The sequence below is a fragment of the Apodemus sylvaticus genome, chromosome 16 (assembly GCF_947179515.1).
Source record: "Apodemus sylvaticus chromosome 16, mApoSyl1.1, whole genome shotgun sequence".
NCBI classification, from domain to species: Eukaryota; Metazoa; Chordata; class Mammalia; order Rodentia; family Muridae; genus Apodemus; species Apodemus sylvaticus.
The window spans coordinates 35,149,420-35,165,815 of NC_067487.1; the positions used below are offsets into that span (position 1 = coordinate 35,149,420).

Sequence of the window (16,396 nt, forward strand, 5' to 3'; positions counted from 1 at the left end):
ATGTTCCGTTTCTGGAAGCACTAGTGTAATAAAAATCTGCTTTGCAAGCAGTTCTATACATCTCTCCTGGAAAGGAAACAGAGTATAGACAATTAGGTACAAGAAACTATTACAGTACTTGAATTAATTAACTACTCTTTTAAAAAAGAAATCTAAAAACTCTCGTGCCTGAGGCCTGTAATAAATTTTTTTCTTACTTATAAAAGACAAAGAGAACAATATGTCCTATACTTTTGGTTTTATTGTTAATGAGTGTTTTGTTCAAATACATATAAAAATAATAACTTACTTGGAAATGTTTTGATAGCACTATCAAGATGTAATTTAATGTTAGGCGTTGGTGGCGCACACCTTTAATCCCAGCACTTGGGAGGCAGAAGCAGGTGGATTTCTGAGTTTGAGGCCAGCCTGGTCTACAAAATGAATTCCAGGACAGCCAGGCCTACACAGAGAAACCCTGTCTCAAAACAAAACAAAACAAAAAAGATATAATTTAATTAGTATGTATGGGTAGCCACTGCCATTGGTCCTTGAAAAAATGAATGATCTAAAGTACCCAAGCCCTATTAATCATGTTGGTAATATTTATAAATACTTAGAGATAATTGCCTTATTCCACCTCATTCCTTTTCATAAATTACTTACAAGCCAGGTGTGGTTGTGTACACTTTTAATCCCAGCACTCAGAAGGCAGAGGCAAAAGCAGGCAGATAGATCTCTGAATTCCACCCAGCCTGATCTACAGAGCTGGTCCCAGGCCAGCCAGGGCTGCATAGTAAATAAAGTCTTCTCTCAAAACCAGAGAGAAAACAAAAGTACTTGCAGTAGAAACAGTTAAATATAACCATCATTCCCAGAGAGTTTGCCATGTATTTGCCTTCCTGCCAGTATATAGCCTTAAATACTAAGTGTAGATACTAAGTTCTATGGAGTAACATAGCCAATTGTATTACAGATAATTCAGAAAACAATAAATGAAGTTTTAATTTAAGAAAGCAGCACTGTAAAACGTTTTTTAAAAGTTACATGGGACATGATTATCCTGTGTGGCATTGGACTAGCTGTCTGATCACTCTGCTTTGTCTGGTAGCTTGGTTTTGGTATTAATAATGCTTGATCTCATCAATAGTCTTACATATTTTCTTATTAAACATTTATCTGTATGTACATTGATAATTTCATTTTGCTGCTTATTAATTTGTGGTTATAAGTTAGCATTGCAGCCTCAATTTAGGGCCATTTGAGAAAGAATTAGGAAGATGATTTTAGCTCTACTTTAAATTCTGTTTCATCAGCAGATTTAGTTCAGTAGTTTTTACATTGTCACTATAGTACCTTCTGTTACCGGTCTGAGAAATGTTTGCAGACATTACATCTTAAGTCCTGACAGCATCCCTCTGAGGTAGGCGGGCGGTAAATATTATTGTCCCCATTTTACAGATGGAGAATTGAGGCAAAGAGAGATTGTGTGACTCACCCAAGGTCACACTACAAGTCAGTGGTGGAGCCAGGAATAGAACCCGAGACTCCTGACTCCTAATCCACTCCCCTAGCCACTAGGCCCTGCTCCCTCCTCAAGGTTTCCTCTTGTGTGAAATTCTCCTTTGAAATGCAATTTCTTGTTTTTAATTCATGGGGAAAGAAGTACCTGCTGTATTGCTTCTCTAGGTAAGGCCACCCGCATATTCTTCCAGTCATTTTAAGTTTTAAAGTTTTGAAATAAGGAGAACTTTGTATAATTTGACATTTTCATTGTGTTACATTTGCCGTTAGTAAGAATACATAACAACATATTTCCCTTTTTCTTAGGATTTGCCTTTATACAGCATCCGAGTCTAATGTTTGAGCAAGAAGTGAAGAATCTGTATAATAGTATTTTATCTGATAAGAACTCCTCAGTGAATTTAAAAATACAAGTGTTAAAAAACCTGCAGACTTACCTACAGGAAGAGGATACACGGATGCAGCAAGCAGACAGAGACTGTGAGTGAAAGTGTGGGTCTTACTTGACAGAAGAGTTCAGAGAGGGGACACTCCTCATGTCCTACAGAGGATGGCAGCATTTGGTTAAGATGTCACTAAGCTAACTCTGTAAAGGAGTTATAAAGTTTTAGGTATCTCCAGGCATTGACAGGAGGAAGAGGGATTGCGTCCTTACTGAGTTTTCAAAGAGCCTCTGACCCAGCTGAGGAAAAAAGATTGGAAACCACTTGAGCGTGAGCTGTGCCATTATGTGGGACTGGGTTGTCGACTCAGTCAGAGAAGCAAGCAGAATTAATATGATGTCAGATTAACAGTGTTTCTCTTCTGCTCTTTGTAGGGAAGAAAGTTGCAAAGCAGGAAGACTTGAAAGAAATGGGAGACGTGTCCTCTGGCATGAGCAGCTCCATCATGCAGCTCTACCTGAAGCAGGTGCTGGAGGCCTTCTTCCACACCCAGTCAAGTGTGCGCCACTTCGCCCTCAATGTCATCGCTCTGACTCTGAACCAAGGTCTCATCCATCCGGTCCAGGTAAGCAAGGCTTAGGACGATGGCACTCTCTGGCAGTCAGAACACCTGGCATGCTGTGACTCTATCCCACTTCAGAAAGTCCTTGTCCTAAACTACTGCCACTGCTTTCTTTGTCCCCTCCTTTCTCCTTTCTGCTTCCCTTTGTTAAGTCTTCCTCAGCTCATGAGTTTATGTGCCCTCCCACCTGACATCCTGAGCTGTCTAAACACTGGCTATCTGTTCCGTTGCCATCGCTGCAGAATACCTGTATATTTATAATGTTATCTCTGTTAAACTCCAAGTCTCTAACAATAGAAAATGTACTTTCTTCTCACTAGTAATGGCAAAATTCCATTTTAATCCAATTTTACTCTGATCCCCCAACAACCAACAATGTGCAATGTCAACAGAACAAATAGGTTTAAAAGTGCAATAAGATAAATAGGGTAAAGCTTTGTTCTACCACAAAAAAGTAAATTGTCCTCTCAGTTGCATTGTTCTTTTCAAATTGGAGGTAACAGCAGTTGTACAGCATGTTCAAACTTTGCAATGCTGTTGGGATATAGGATAAAGGGCCAGGTTTGCACCTCAGTAGTAGAATGCTTACCTAGGATACTCATATCATGTATTTGATCCCAGAATCACAAAAAGAAAAAGAAAACTGAAAGATAAGTGATGTCATAAAATGTACGTACATGAACACTCACTTTCTCCCCGGATACATTAACTACTGTCAGGGTAGAGGGACTGGGGAACTGCCGGAGGCTGTTGGGTCTTCTCTTCCGCAAGCTGAGCCTATTCTAACGCACACTGATGCCTGAGAAAATGATTTTCTAACGTACACTGATGCCTGAGAAAATGATTTTTTCTGATATTTTCTAATACATATCTAAATGCATACTTTCATAAGACATAAAACAACACCTAGACAAATGTACAGTCTGTTTTTTGTCACTCAGAACTACTAAAATCACTTTATAGCATATAGTAGTATATTGAGACTTTCACCTTTTTTTAAAATGCTCAGAGCCAGGGCCTGAGATGGTTCAGTTAAGGAAGTATGTGTGCAGAGAGTGTGAGGATGTGAGTGTGTCAGGGACAGCGTACGGAGCTTGGTCTTCTTTGTCCATGTGGGCTCTCATTAACCTTAAGTCCTCAGACTGGGCAGCGGAGCTCCTCCTGGAGCTCCTCCTGACCCGTGTCATAGGCTCACACGAGCTGTCTTAACCCAGGGAAGAAACATTAGAGAAACTTACAGTTGCTCATTTGTGGTGGATTTTTTGTTGTTGTTTTTTGTTTTGTTTTGTTTTGTTTTTCTAGACAGATTTCTTTGTGTTGCCCTGGCTATCCTGGAACTCACTCTGTAGACCAGGCTAGCTTCAAACCAGAAAGCCTCCTGCCTTTGCCTCCCAAGTGCTGGGATCAAAGGTGTTCGCCACCACTCCAACAGTTGGAGTTGTTTAAACCTTGGTGGATCATTACTACTGCTGGTGTTTCTTTGCTTTAAGTTGAAGAGGTTAGCGCTGGGCAGTGGTGGCATACGCCTGTAATCCCAGCACTTGGGAGGCAGAGGCAGGCAGATTTCTGAGTTTGAGGCCAGCCTAGCCTACCAAGTGAGTTCAAGACAGCCAGGGCTATACAGAGAAACCCTGGCTAAAAAAAAAAAAAAAGAAAGAAAAATTCCAAAAAACAACAACAAAAAAAAGTTAGCACTTTTTAAAGGACACCAATCTAGCAGTTATAAGAAGTCTACTAGTCTACTGCTGGAGTTTTATATCTCTGATATACAGTCTTGACATCTGTTTAAATGCATTATCCCTGCATGTTGTCTTACAAAGCCCATTTTTTTTTTCTTTCAGTGTGTCCCATACTTAATTGCCATGGGCACAGATCCGGAACCTGCTATGCGAAACAAGGCTGATCAGCAGCTTGTGGAAATAGACAAAAAGTATGCTGGATTCATCCATGTAAGTGCTTTCAGTAGAGTACCTGCAGGTGTTGCTCTAATAAACCACTACTTCCTGTAGGTCTTTACTTTAGAATGATTTCCTTGTTATTTTTCTTAATTTACAATCAAGTTTGCCCCCCCCAAGGGTATTTATTCAAGCTTACAATTAATTATAAGATTGTGCCAGGTGGACAGTTGAGAAAGAAAGCCCAGTAAATCACAAGTCAGGAAGCATGGACTGGAGACACTAATGTAACTTTGGCTAGCAGTGACTTCTAGACATTGGTTATTTGTATGTATTAAAATGTTGGGGTTGCAAGAGATGCTCTTACTATTGCAGAATTATGTTCTGTGATTTGTATTATCTTGAATAATAAGGAAACCAAGTAGTGAAGTTAGCTTATCCCTAATGCAAAAGCGCCCTTTATTATTTTCAGATGAAAGCCGTGGCTGGTATGAAGATGTCTTACCAGGTACAACAGGCGATCAACACGTGCCTAAAAGATCCTGTAAGGGGTTTCCGACAAGACGAGTCCTCCAGTGCTTTGTGCTCACACCTCTACTCCATGATCCGTGGGAACCGCCAACACAGACGCGCCTTTCTTATTTCTTTACTCAACCTCTTTGATGACACAGCAGTAAGCATAAACTTTATTATTGTCACAAAATAAATGATCTAGAAACTGTATGACTAAAAGAGTCATGACTTTTAAATATTACCATTTTGATAAATGTCATTGACTATATTAATTGTGTTTCCTTAACTTCTACTAAGTTGCTTATAAAGTTTATGATCACAATCAAAGGGGCTCATTTTACACAAGCAAATGTATTGAAGAATAAAGTATGGTTGTATTTCTATACTGAATATCTTGGAAATGTTATCACTGTTATTTACTTTTTTTTTTTACATTTTACATTTAATTATATATCTTACGGTGTTTTGGGGGGACGGTAGGGTTTCCCACATTGTGGGTGTGGGACAACTCTGCTTCCACCATGTGGATCCCAGGAGAGGCAACAAGCTTCGCTATCTACCAAACCATCTCACCACCTCAGTGACCGTTTCTATAGGCGAAAGTGAGCTGCTTCACTTATCACTTTGGGAATAGATTCTATATGTACATGCATTCATAGATACATAAGTAAGATTATTTCATTCATTTTATAGGAACTCAAATATTGTTGGAGAATAATGCAGGGTTTTGTTTGTTGGTTTGGTTTAGTTTTTGGGGCTAGGGTTTCTCCATGTATCCCTGATTGTCCTGGAACTCACTAGATAGCCCAGGCTGGCCTCAAGCCTAGAGATCCGCCTGCTCTGCCTCTCAAAATGCTAGGATTAAAGGCACACACCACCACCACCTGGCTTAATAATACAGACTTTTAGCTGCTGAGTTTTTATGTTGATTTTCTAATGAAGGAACTTACATTTTTATGTTATTACAAGCTGACACATATTGCACTGGCCAGACCACTAGCCAGGAAAGCAGAAAATCCTATTCTTCAACTTTTTTTCTTTCATTTATTCATTTATTTAAATAACACCTTCATTAGTGCCTGTTGTGGAACCAGTCATTGTATAAAACATCAGCAGATGAAGTAGTAATGATCTCTGTAAACTTGCCTGCCCACACAGAGCACACAGCCTAGCCTGTCAGTATAGCAGGTTGTAAATGAGTAGTCTAAACTTATTTCTCATTTTAATCTCTTGACAGTTTTTATAGTAAATCAAAATTATAATTGCCAAAGCATAGATACCTTACTACATCCATTCTCTTTAAAATACTACATGAAAATTTTTTCTATGTGACATAGCAAATAAATGTGTCAAGTCTGTGCTTGAGAAACTCCTGACCCTTCCCTCATCACCCCACTGTGTCGTTAGTGTTGAGTCTGTACTGTGCAGGGCACTGCAGAGGCCGAGGGTGCTGGGATGTGAGCTGTGGCCTCCAAGGATTTATTTCCACTTTAGAAGACAAAATACAAAGGAAAATCAGCATTGGTTGTGGTTAGCATATATTGAATGTGATTTCTATTGGTATTTCTCCAGGCCTAGTCTCTGCTGGGGTTCATTCCTGTGTGATTTCAATGCATAATCTCTGTGAATTGACTAGGTGTTCTATTATCACAGTCTTTAAAACTGGAAATCCAGCTCTCAGAATAAACAACTTTATTCTGACTGCCTCAAGCACAGGATGTCAGAAAAGGAACAAGTCCCCATAGGCCTAAAGAGATGACATTGGTCAAATGTATGACGTACAGTAGAGGAGGATGGGACACTGGGAAGACTGCATCTGTCTGAACAAGAGATCTTCCTGAGTACATCACCTAGACCCCAGGGATAGCTGAAAGCACTGGAGGAGGGCTGTGGCCAGCATATGCAGAGAGCGCCTTAGGAACCAAGGCTTCCCATCATGTTCACAATGCATAGGTGATAAGGAAGAGGATGTAAGCATTAGTAACAGCAAAACGAAGGAGAAATGTGGAAGGGAAAAAATACACTGAGACTGTGTGAGAATAAAGTGACTGACTGGAATACTTTGTCCTGAGGATCCAAGAGAACAATGTGACGGCTGCTGCATTCAGGCAGAGAATATAGGAGTTGTTTAAGGAGTTTGATTTTGAGAAGAGGGAGCAATTAGGATCTTGATTTCCTAGTTCTGAACATTCTCACTTTTAGGAGAAAAAAAAAATAGTGTATGAAATACAGTGTTAAAACTGATAGGTAAGCTGGCATAGTGGCTCATACCTCAGGCTTCAGAGGCAGGGGCAGATTCATCAGCATAAGTTCAAGGCTAGCCTGGTCCACAGAGTGACTTTTAGGCCAATCAAAGAGAGAGAAGTCAAAGAAGGGAGGGAGGGTGACTACTGACAGGTAGAGCAGGATTCTCCATTCCGCACTCCCTCGCTGTACCATTGAGACAGTGGTGTACAACTTGATGCTCTTGAGGAGGATCTGGGATCAGTTCCCACAGCCCATGAGGCTGCTGCCAACCACCCAGAACTCCAGTTCTAGGGAATCAGATACCTTCCTCTTCAGCCAGGGACATATGGTCCTACATATGAGCAGGCAAAACAGTCTCACACATAGAAAAGACAATCCACTTTTTAAAAAATGAATGGAGTCTCATTAATAGTGAATTTATTTTATCTGTCTTATGAGCTTTTATTGTTACTGCTCCTACTGTATTATGTTATTTAGGTGCCAAGAGGGTAAATAGGAGAAAATAACATACTAGTTTAATGACTAGTTTTGGGAGTTTTTTGTTTTGTTTTGTTTATTTTGTTTTTTCTAACATTCAGTGACCATTTTATTAGGATTTAAGCAGAAAACAATGGGCTGCTAAGCTGTCTTATAGTGGCAGGCACTAGAAGGAAGGAGATTGATAAAGGAGAACCTTTGAGTTAGGTCCAAAAATTTTGTTTTTTGAGACAGGATCTCACTATGTAAGACTGGCTGTCCTGGAACTCACATAATGCATTGGAGTACTGAGAATAAATGTGTGTGCTATCATACCTGGCTAGCCCAGAGAATCGGGACAAGCATGCTTATGCTTTTGGCCAGTATCCAAAGAGGAGATTTTTAAAAAAGGAAATGGGGCTGGAGAGATGTCTTCAGTAGTTAAGAGCCCTTATACTTCTTGCAGAGAACCTGAGTTCAGGTCCCATCACCCACATAGCAGCTCACAATCATCCACAAGCCCAGTCTAGGGGATCCAATGAGCCAAGCACACACCGTGTTCACATTCATAAAATATCCATTCACCTAACGTAAAATAGATCTAGCAAAGAGAAGAGCCAAAGGGGGCTAGCCAGATGACTCAGGGTAAAGCCTTTGCCACGCCTGCCTGGTAGCCTGAGTCAAATTCCTAGAACCACTCTAGAGGCAGAAAGAGACTCACTGCCACATGCCTGCCCCTCACACACACATCGCATATGCACAGGTAATGATGCTAACTTAGAGAAAGAAAACAGTTAATGAGTTCCAAGTTATATTCATAAAGCTTAGTGGTACAGACCTGCAAGTAATTGCCTAGTTACTACTTTTATGATTGTTTTTCTTTAAATTCTCAAAAATCAATTTAAATAGTAGCATGTCTTCCTTTTTATTTACATATTTATTTCCGGCCTGTGTCTCACTGTGTTGCCTAAGCTGATCTTGAGCCCTTAACTCACTCAAGTGCTTCGTCCTGCCCCAGCCTCCCTAGTGCTAGCTAAAGTCACAGGCATGTCCCCGTGTTTCCCCGACTGAGTTTCTGTTTAAGGTTCTTTTTAAAACCTACAACCAATGTCAGCTATAATTTCTCTTGCATTTTGTATATTTCATAGGTTTGGGGTTGTCTGAATTTTGTTTTTTGAGACAAGGTCTCACTAGATGTCCCAGAATTCACTACACACACCAGGTTGACTTCAAAGTCACAGAGATCCTCCTGCCTCTCCTGCCCCAGGGCTGGGCTTGAAGGTGTTCACTACCAGGCCCAACCCTGGAAAATTATTTTTATCAGTCCATGATTAGGGGTGGATAAATCCACACATTAGTAGTGTGATATATAATACTTTTTTTGGAGGCTAAAAATTAACTGTGTAATAGATCTCCATATGTGTAGGCACTGGCTAATTATGTTTTCATATGTATACTTTTTGATACAGTATGTATCTAAAAGGTCTCAGGTAATCTATAAGAAAAAGAAGGATTTTTACTTAATTGCACTTAAAAACTTCACCTCTTCTTTCTCAGGGTAGCATGGTGTAAGTCATGATAAATCCTTTAAAGTGGCTGCAAGCTCCCTTTGCTTCTGCCTCTGCTTATTCCCTTCTCTCTCCCCTTTGTCTTTCTCCTTTGTACTTCTCTTTCTCTTTCTCTCTCTCCAATATTGATGAAGTGTAATGCCCTGTAATAATTTTCTAAAAGCTCTTTAGGTGGGTTTCTATCTTACCACTAAGCTTGTGTACCTTCTTTTAAAATTTACAGAAAACAGAAGTGACTATGCTCTTGTACATAGCAGACAATCTAGCCTGTTTTCCATACCAGACTCAGGAAGAGCCGCTGTTTATAATGCACCACATAGACATTACGCTCTCTGTTTCCGGTAGTAACCTATTGCAGTCATTCAAGGAGGTAAGTTACAGGTGTTGCTGAGTGCTTTGGTTTGGTTTGGTTTGGTTTTGGTTTTTTCTTTCAAGACAGGGTTTCCTCTATGCAGCGCTGGCTGTCCTGGATCTCCCTTTGTAGACTGAGTTGGCCTCAAAATCAGAGATCCACCTGCCCTGCCTACCAGTGCTGGATTAAAGGCGTGTGCCACTGCTCCAGCTGTTTTAAATGCATCTGCCCAAATGCAGACATGCTGCTTTTGTTGTTTTGTTTTTCATTATCCTCTCTTCACGTATATAAATCTTTCTAAATGAACTTACAGGAATCGGCAGCTCTCAGATTGGGAACGATGACTTGCTGTCCCATTTCTATTCAGTTCTAAGCCACCCATTCCTAGACCATTGAGGTGCACTCTCTGCATATGTGTGGACGGTGCTGCTAATGGCTCAGCCCAGCCCCGTTAGAGTACCTTTAAAAAGGAGAGAGCACACACTAGCACAGCACACCTGAAATCTCCCAAACAAAAAGAAGCAAATGCACCAAAGAGGAGTAGACAGTAGGAAATCATCAAACCCAGGGCTGAAATCAACCAAGTAGAAACAAAGAGAACTATACAAGGAATCAACCAAACCAGAAGCTGGTTCTTTGAAAAAAATCAATAATATAGACAAATCCTTAGCCAGAATAACCAGAGGACACAGAGGCACTACCCAAATCAATAAAATCAGAAATGAAAAGGGAGACATAACAGAAACTGAGGAAATCTTAAAATAATAATAATAATAATAAGCATTGCTCTTATTCCATAGTGACTTGCTTATATATTTTGTAACTAAGCCATCTATCTTAGGAGAAAGTCATTTCCCTCTCAGAACTGTAGACGGTTGTTTGGATGGGGGAGATAGGGTGAGTGTTGTGTAATGACTTAGTCTTAGGACTAAGTCCTCCCTAAGACTTACTTCCCCAGTTGCCAGCAGTGGCTTATGAACTGTCTGCTGAAGGAAGCTTTTTGCAGCTCTTGGATGAATGATATTTGTTACCGGCATTTTGGTTTTATTGTTTTTTACAATTTCCCTTTTCTTTCAGTCTATGGTAAAAGACAAAAGGAAAGAGAGAAAAACATCCCCTGCAAAAGAGAACGAGTCCAGTGAGAGTGAAGAAGAAGTGTCCAGACCTCGGAAGTCTCGAAAGCGGGTAGATTCGGAGTCAGACTCAGACTCAGAAGATGATATAAATTCAGTGATGAAGTGTTTGCCGGAAAATTCAGCCCCTTTGATTGAATTTGCAAATGTTTCCCAGGGTATTTTATTACTTCTTATGTTAAAGCAGCACCTGAAGAATCTCTGTGGATTTTCTGATAGGTAAGTTTACAGAAGCAGTAAGAGAAAAAGCATTCCCTGCTCAGAGAGACAGGCACTATTTAAAAATCTGCAGGACAAGGTGAGACGGGTAGGATTTGGTTCATTTTATTGCTACGTATTCCTTTGTTGTAAACAATTATCTTGGGATTTTTACAATGCTAGAAGAAAGGAAAGGATACTTCTTCAATCCATGCATTCCAGATTTAAATGACTTACTAATATATTGATTTATATAAAAATGCTTTATTAGAGAGTCAGTTTAATCGTAAAATATATCACCGTTTTAACGTTATGAAATGCCATGCAGCAAGAGCAAACATAGACTGACTATAAAGGAAGTAAAGATAAAGAACTGTCAAAGCCTCTGGAGACATTCTGAGCATTTGTGGGTTTGCTTTTTTTTTTTTTTTTTTTTTTTTTTTAAGTCATAAGTGGCTTTGTGCCATCACACTTTTATTTTTTTCTTATTGAATATATTCTTCATTTACATTTCAAATGTTATACCCTTTCTCAGTCCCTCCCCCCAGAAAGCCCCCAACCCATCCTCCCACTCCCTGCCTCCAAGAAGATGCCCCTCTGCCCAACCCACTCCCACGTACCTCCACCCCCTGCCTCAGTTTCCCCACGCTGGGGCATCTATCAATTCTTAATAGGACCAAGGACCGTTCCTCCTACCAATGCCCTACAAGGCATTCATCTGTTCCTCTGCCACAGTTAAGGCTGGAACCATGTGTACCCCTTGGTTGGTGGCTTAGAATTTCATCCATTGGAAGCTTGCATTCTTTTACTCACCAAGTGGGGCCTGAAAGGTGGGATGAGAGCACCTGTTCCTCCTACAGAAGAGTCAGCTTCCGTCCCAAGCACCAGCAAGTATCTCCAGCCATAGGAGATCTGGCAGCTTTTTCTGGCCTCCGCAGGCACCGCGTGCGTGCTCTCTCTCTCTCTCTCTCTCTCTCTCTCTCTCTCTCTCTCTCTCTCTCTCTCTCACACACACACACACACACACACACACACACACACACACACACACACCATATAAACTTTAAAAATCTTTTTTCAAACATCACCAAGTCACATAATAATATAAGTAGCCAAGTGCAAAAGAGTATGTGTCGTAGTTAAGGTCACTGTTGCTGGGATGAAATACCATGACCAAAGCAACTTGGGGAGGGTAAGGTTTATTTGGCTTGTACTTGCACATTACTGTGACCACTGAAGAAGTCAGAAGGGTGCTGCCTACTGGCTTGCTGTCGCTCGGGCTGCTTCTTTAGAGAACCCAGGACAAGCAGACCAGGAATGATCCCAGTTACAATGTGCTGGGCCTCCCACATTAGTCGCTAATTAAGAAAATGCCTAACAGGCTTGCCTATAAACCAGCCTTATGGAGGCATTTTCTCAGTTAAGCTCCCTTCTCTCCAATGACTCTAGTTTTTCAAAGTGACATAAAACCAGCCAGTAGAGTTTATTTCATGTGAAGGGCCATTTAATTCTATAACTGTTGAACATAGCCTGTGACAGAGCATGTGGTTAGCGTATGTAGTAGAACCCTGGGTTCTGCCCCAACCAATAAGAGGGAGAGAGAGAGACATCTCACTTACCACCTCTTGTCACTGAAGAGGTTACACAGTAGTGAGAGCTCCCACTGTTTTCAAGAAGTCTAAAAATCCAGCCACTGACGTAATGTAGTCCTGCAGATGAAGGCAGAGCCTTGTGCTTGCTATGTGTACACTGTGTTGGGTCCCTGAGCTCTGCTGGGAGCCCTTGAAATGCAGATTTTTAAGGGAAATATTTGGGTGTGAAATGTTGGTAACTAATTTAGAATAATTTAAAACAGTGTAAAATATTGGTAAGGAGTCAGAAAGAATTTTAAACAGTCACTAAACATTTTAAACAGGCTTACAAGCAGTTTTTCTGGCTAGTGTATAGACAATGAAAAAGCAAAGAGTCAAAATTTCATTGGATAAAGTGGATCTTACCTCTGACACTCTGAGACCCATCCCCAGAACCAACATAATGGAAGGGAGAAGTGACTCCCACAAGTTACCCTCTGACAGCCACATGTGCTCGCGCACACAAAATGGTAGTGAATAAATAACTGTGAAACAAGAAGACCCGTGAGGGGACCGGGTGCATAAAGCTGCTTGCAACCTAGCCTGGCACACCAAGCCAGGGCTCCACAGTGATGGAGAGAGCTAGCTAGGCCTGTAATCTGTCCTGGCCTCCATGCCTGCAGAGGTGAGCACACACACACCTACACACACGCCCAAATAAAAAAAAGCTCTGTGCACAGAAAAGAACTAAAAGTTAGCTGGCACGTCAGTTAAATGGATTCAGTTGTAAGAAAGCTGCCCTGTCACCATAGTCATAGTCTATAAAAAGACGGGAGGCACTGATGTCATGAAGACGACACTGTTTACTGTCACCCAGATTCTCCAGGTTTGTCCCTTCTCAGAGCCGGGTGCCTAGTTCAGTACAGACATCAATAAGAGCAAAGGAGCACTCTGTTGATGTTTGCTTTTTTTTTCCTTACTGGTTGAAATCTTTATGATTTAAATAAAACTTGAGTTATTGCTATGGAAAAGTTAGAATCAGTTTAAGTATGTGCCTGAACTTTTTTGAAATTCTGGTTTTATGTTTCCAAAACAGTAAAATCCAAAAATATTCTCCATCTGAATCTGCAAAAGTGTATGATAAAGCCATTAATCGGAAAACGGGGGTTCATTTTCATCCCAAACAAACACTGGACTTCCTGCGAAGTGACATGGCTAATTCCAAACTGACGGAGGACGTGAAGAGGAGCATAGTAAGGCAGTACCTAGACGTGAGTACCACGCTAAGGACGCCCCGGGCTGCCGGGTGGGCCTGCCCATTGGGCCACTACACTGCACAGTGCCCTTGGGAACTGTGCACTTATTATTTGAGCCAAAGACAGCATTCCTTAACAGATCACATGGCTTATATCTGTAAAAGTTAAAGCCATGGATAAGTATCCCCTTACCCTCCTGGGCCATTTGGTTCCTCTCCTTTCTGGTGACTGTTTTTCCTTGTCTTGATCCCCCCCCCCCCCCAACCCCTCTCTCAGGAGTATCCTACCCTGGCTGTCCTTGAGCTCACAGAAATCACCCATGCCACTGCATTCCAGATGCTGTGTGTGTGTGTGTGTGTGTGTGTGTGTGTGTGTGTGTGTGTGTGTGTGTGTCTTTTAAAAATGTCTTTAAAGACCCAGGCTTGGTGGCAGATGCCCTGTAATCCCAGCATATGGCAGCTGGAGGTGGGAGGACTGTAATTCAAGAACAACCTGGGCTGTAATGCAAGTTCTAGTCAAGCTTTTAAGACCCTGTCTACAAAACCACCACCCCAAAAGAAAAGTGTTCTAGAATAAACAAAATTCTGGGTGTGGTACGACATGCCTTTAATTCCAGTCCTGAGCCCAAGGCCTGTCAATAAATAGTCTGCAATATTTATTTTTTGAATATTTGTTGACTTGGACACACTTACAACAAATTATGGGGTCTTTATCCAAATCGACCCACTGTCATAAAATTGATGACCCAGCCATGACGTCTGTATGATTTCATACAGCAGTGGGGGAGCTGTAATTGCAGCAGGGACCGTATGGCCACCAGCCCCAAATGCATTGCCTGTCATTCCGTACAGACTCTGTACAGAAAAGACTTATCAATCCCTGATTTGCACGGTAGCCATGGCCTCTTTTACCCACCATAGAAAACATTTAAGAATCTGACAGTGATGTTTAAATATTTACAGGAAACTCTTAATCTTGTTTTAGTTTAAACTTCTCATGGAACATCTAGACCCTGATGAAGAAGAAGAGGAAGGAGAGGTGTCAGCTAGCACAAATGCTCGGAACAAAGCAATTACCTCGCTGCTTGGAGGAGGCAGCCCTAAAAATAACACAGCAGCAGACACAGAAGATGAGGAGAGTGATGGGGAGGATAGAGGAGGAGGCACTTCAGGGGTGAGGCGGAGGAGGAGTCAACGTATTTCCCAGCGTATTACGTAAAATGATTTTTATGTGCTTATATGTGTCAGTCTATTAATTGTACACCAAGTAATGTAACACTTATAAAACAAAACGTTTTGTAGATAGAGATTCTCTACTTAACCATTTATACATCCTTTTGTAGAAAGTTTAACAAAAGATAATAAAAAAAACAGAATGAGATTTATTCAGCATAAAGGGTTAATAATTTTTTGGACTGTATTAATGTGTGCTATCCTTTTTATTGTTGCTAAGTTTTATGTAGCTTTATGGTTTATATGTACATATAATAATTTTATATATCAAGAGTAAAGACACGGGTACAAATTAAAAGTTATATGGTTTTACAAGTATATGTTAACCCCTTGGCGCTGGCGGTCACGGTGCGTCTCATTGCCGCCAATGGAAGTGTGCTGGGAAATCCCAACTCCCGGCGTCAAGGGATTAAAAGCAATAAAAACAATAATTTCACTAAAATTCTTTTGTGTAACACTTGGTCTTTTTTCCCCCTCCCAATGTTTTAGTCATTGAGAAGGTCAAAACGAAATTCAGACTCTACGGAGTTGGCAGCACAGATGAATGAAAGTGTTGACGTCATGGATGTCATCGCTATTTGCTGTCCAAAGTACAAAGACCGACCACAGATTGCAAGAGTAGTGCAGAGAACCAGCAGTGGCGTCAGTGTCCAGTGGATGGCAGGCTCCTACAGCGGCTCCTGGACGGAGGCCAAGCGCCGCGATGGCCGCAAACTGGTGCCTTGGGTAGACACTATTAAAGAGTCAGACATTATTTACAAAAAAATTGCTCTAACGAGTGCTAATAAGCTGACTAATAAAGTTGTTCAGACTTTACGATCCCTGTATGCCGCCAAGGATGGGACTTCCAGCTAATGAATTTGTACATGCAGCCAAATTTACAGGAATTTTTTTTAAAAGGCAAAAAAACTTGAAATATCAACATTCTGGCAAAAAAAAAAAACAAAAAAATCAGTTTTTTGAAGAGTGGAACCTGGGATGCAGGAACAAAGGAAAGAATGTTGGGCAGACATTTTTGTGGGAGCTCCCTTCGCTGTTGTGCAGCAGAAACGTCTCTCGGTTCGTTTTTACTCCCACTGTATTATAGTTTAACAAAATTGTTTATATCTTGGAAAAAAACTTTCTGTTTAAAAATAAACAAGTGAATGTTGGAAATTAGTCTGTTAATGTTCTTAATAAAGTGTTCTTGGAGTTGAACCTAGCAGCGGATGGCTTTCTTTAGCTTAGCCCAGTTTCCAGGGAAGCATTGTTTCTCCAGGCTGTAAAATGGCAGAATCTCCTGGATATATAATTTATTCTGTTGAGAAAAAAAAAAGCATGCAGTATCTATGACCTATCTGCAGAAGGAGTTTTTGTAAATGTAGATTTTGTTGTATTAGGTCACCCTGAAAACAGTACAAGAAAAGGGGTCCCCAGGCACTCTGGTGGAGCGAATACTGCAATAAATTTTTTTACTTCTCTTTGTTA

At 40.9% G+C, this 16,396-nt stretch overlaps 1 protein-coding gene across 3 annotated transcripts in view; it reads left to right on the forward strand.

Moving 5' to 3' along the window:
- The window catches only part of Nipbl (NIPBL cohesin loading factor), a 164,313-nt gene extending 147,917 nt beyond the window's left edge, over window positions 1-16,396 (forward strand). For 2 of the 3 annotated variants that reach the window (XM_052159944.1, XM_052159945.1), the window contains 9 exons: window positions 1,810-1,983; window positions 2,321-2,511; window positions 4,350-4,457; window positions 4,876-5,076; window positions 9,411-9,557; window positions 10,617-10,891; window positions 13,538-13,712; window positions 14,682-14,870; window positions 15,419-16,396. In XM_052159944.1, coding sequence (XP_052015904.1) covers window positions 1,810-1,983; window positions 2,321-2,511; window positions 4,350-4,457; window positions 4,876-5,076; window positions 9,411-9,557; window positions 10,617-10,891; window positions 13,538-13,712; window positions 14,682-14,870; window positions 15,419-15,784 — 1,826 coding nt within the window. In that variant the 3' untranslated portion in view covers window positions 15,785-16,396. Of the gene's footprint in view, window positions 1-1,809; window positions 1,984-2,320; window positions 2,512-4,349; window positions 4,458-4,875; window positions 5,077-9,410; window positions 9,558-10,616; window positions 10,892-13,537; window positions 13,713-14,681; window positions 14,912-15,418 lie in introns of all 3 variants that reach the window. The other variant, XM_052159946.1, reaches the window with a different exon arrangement.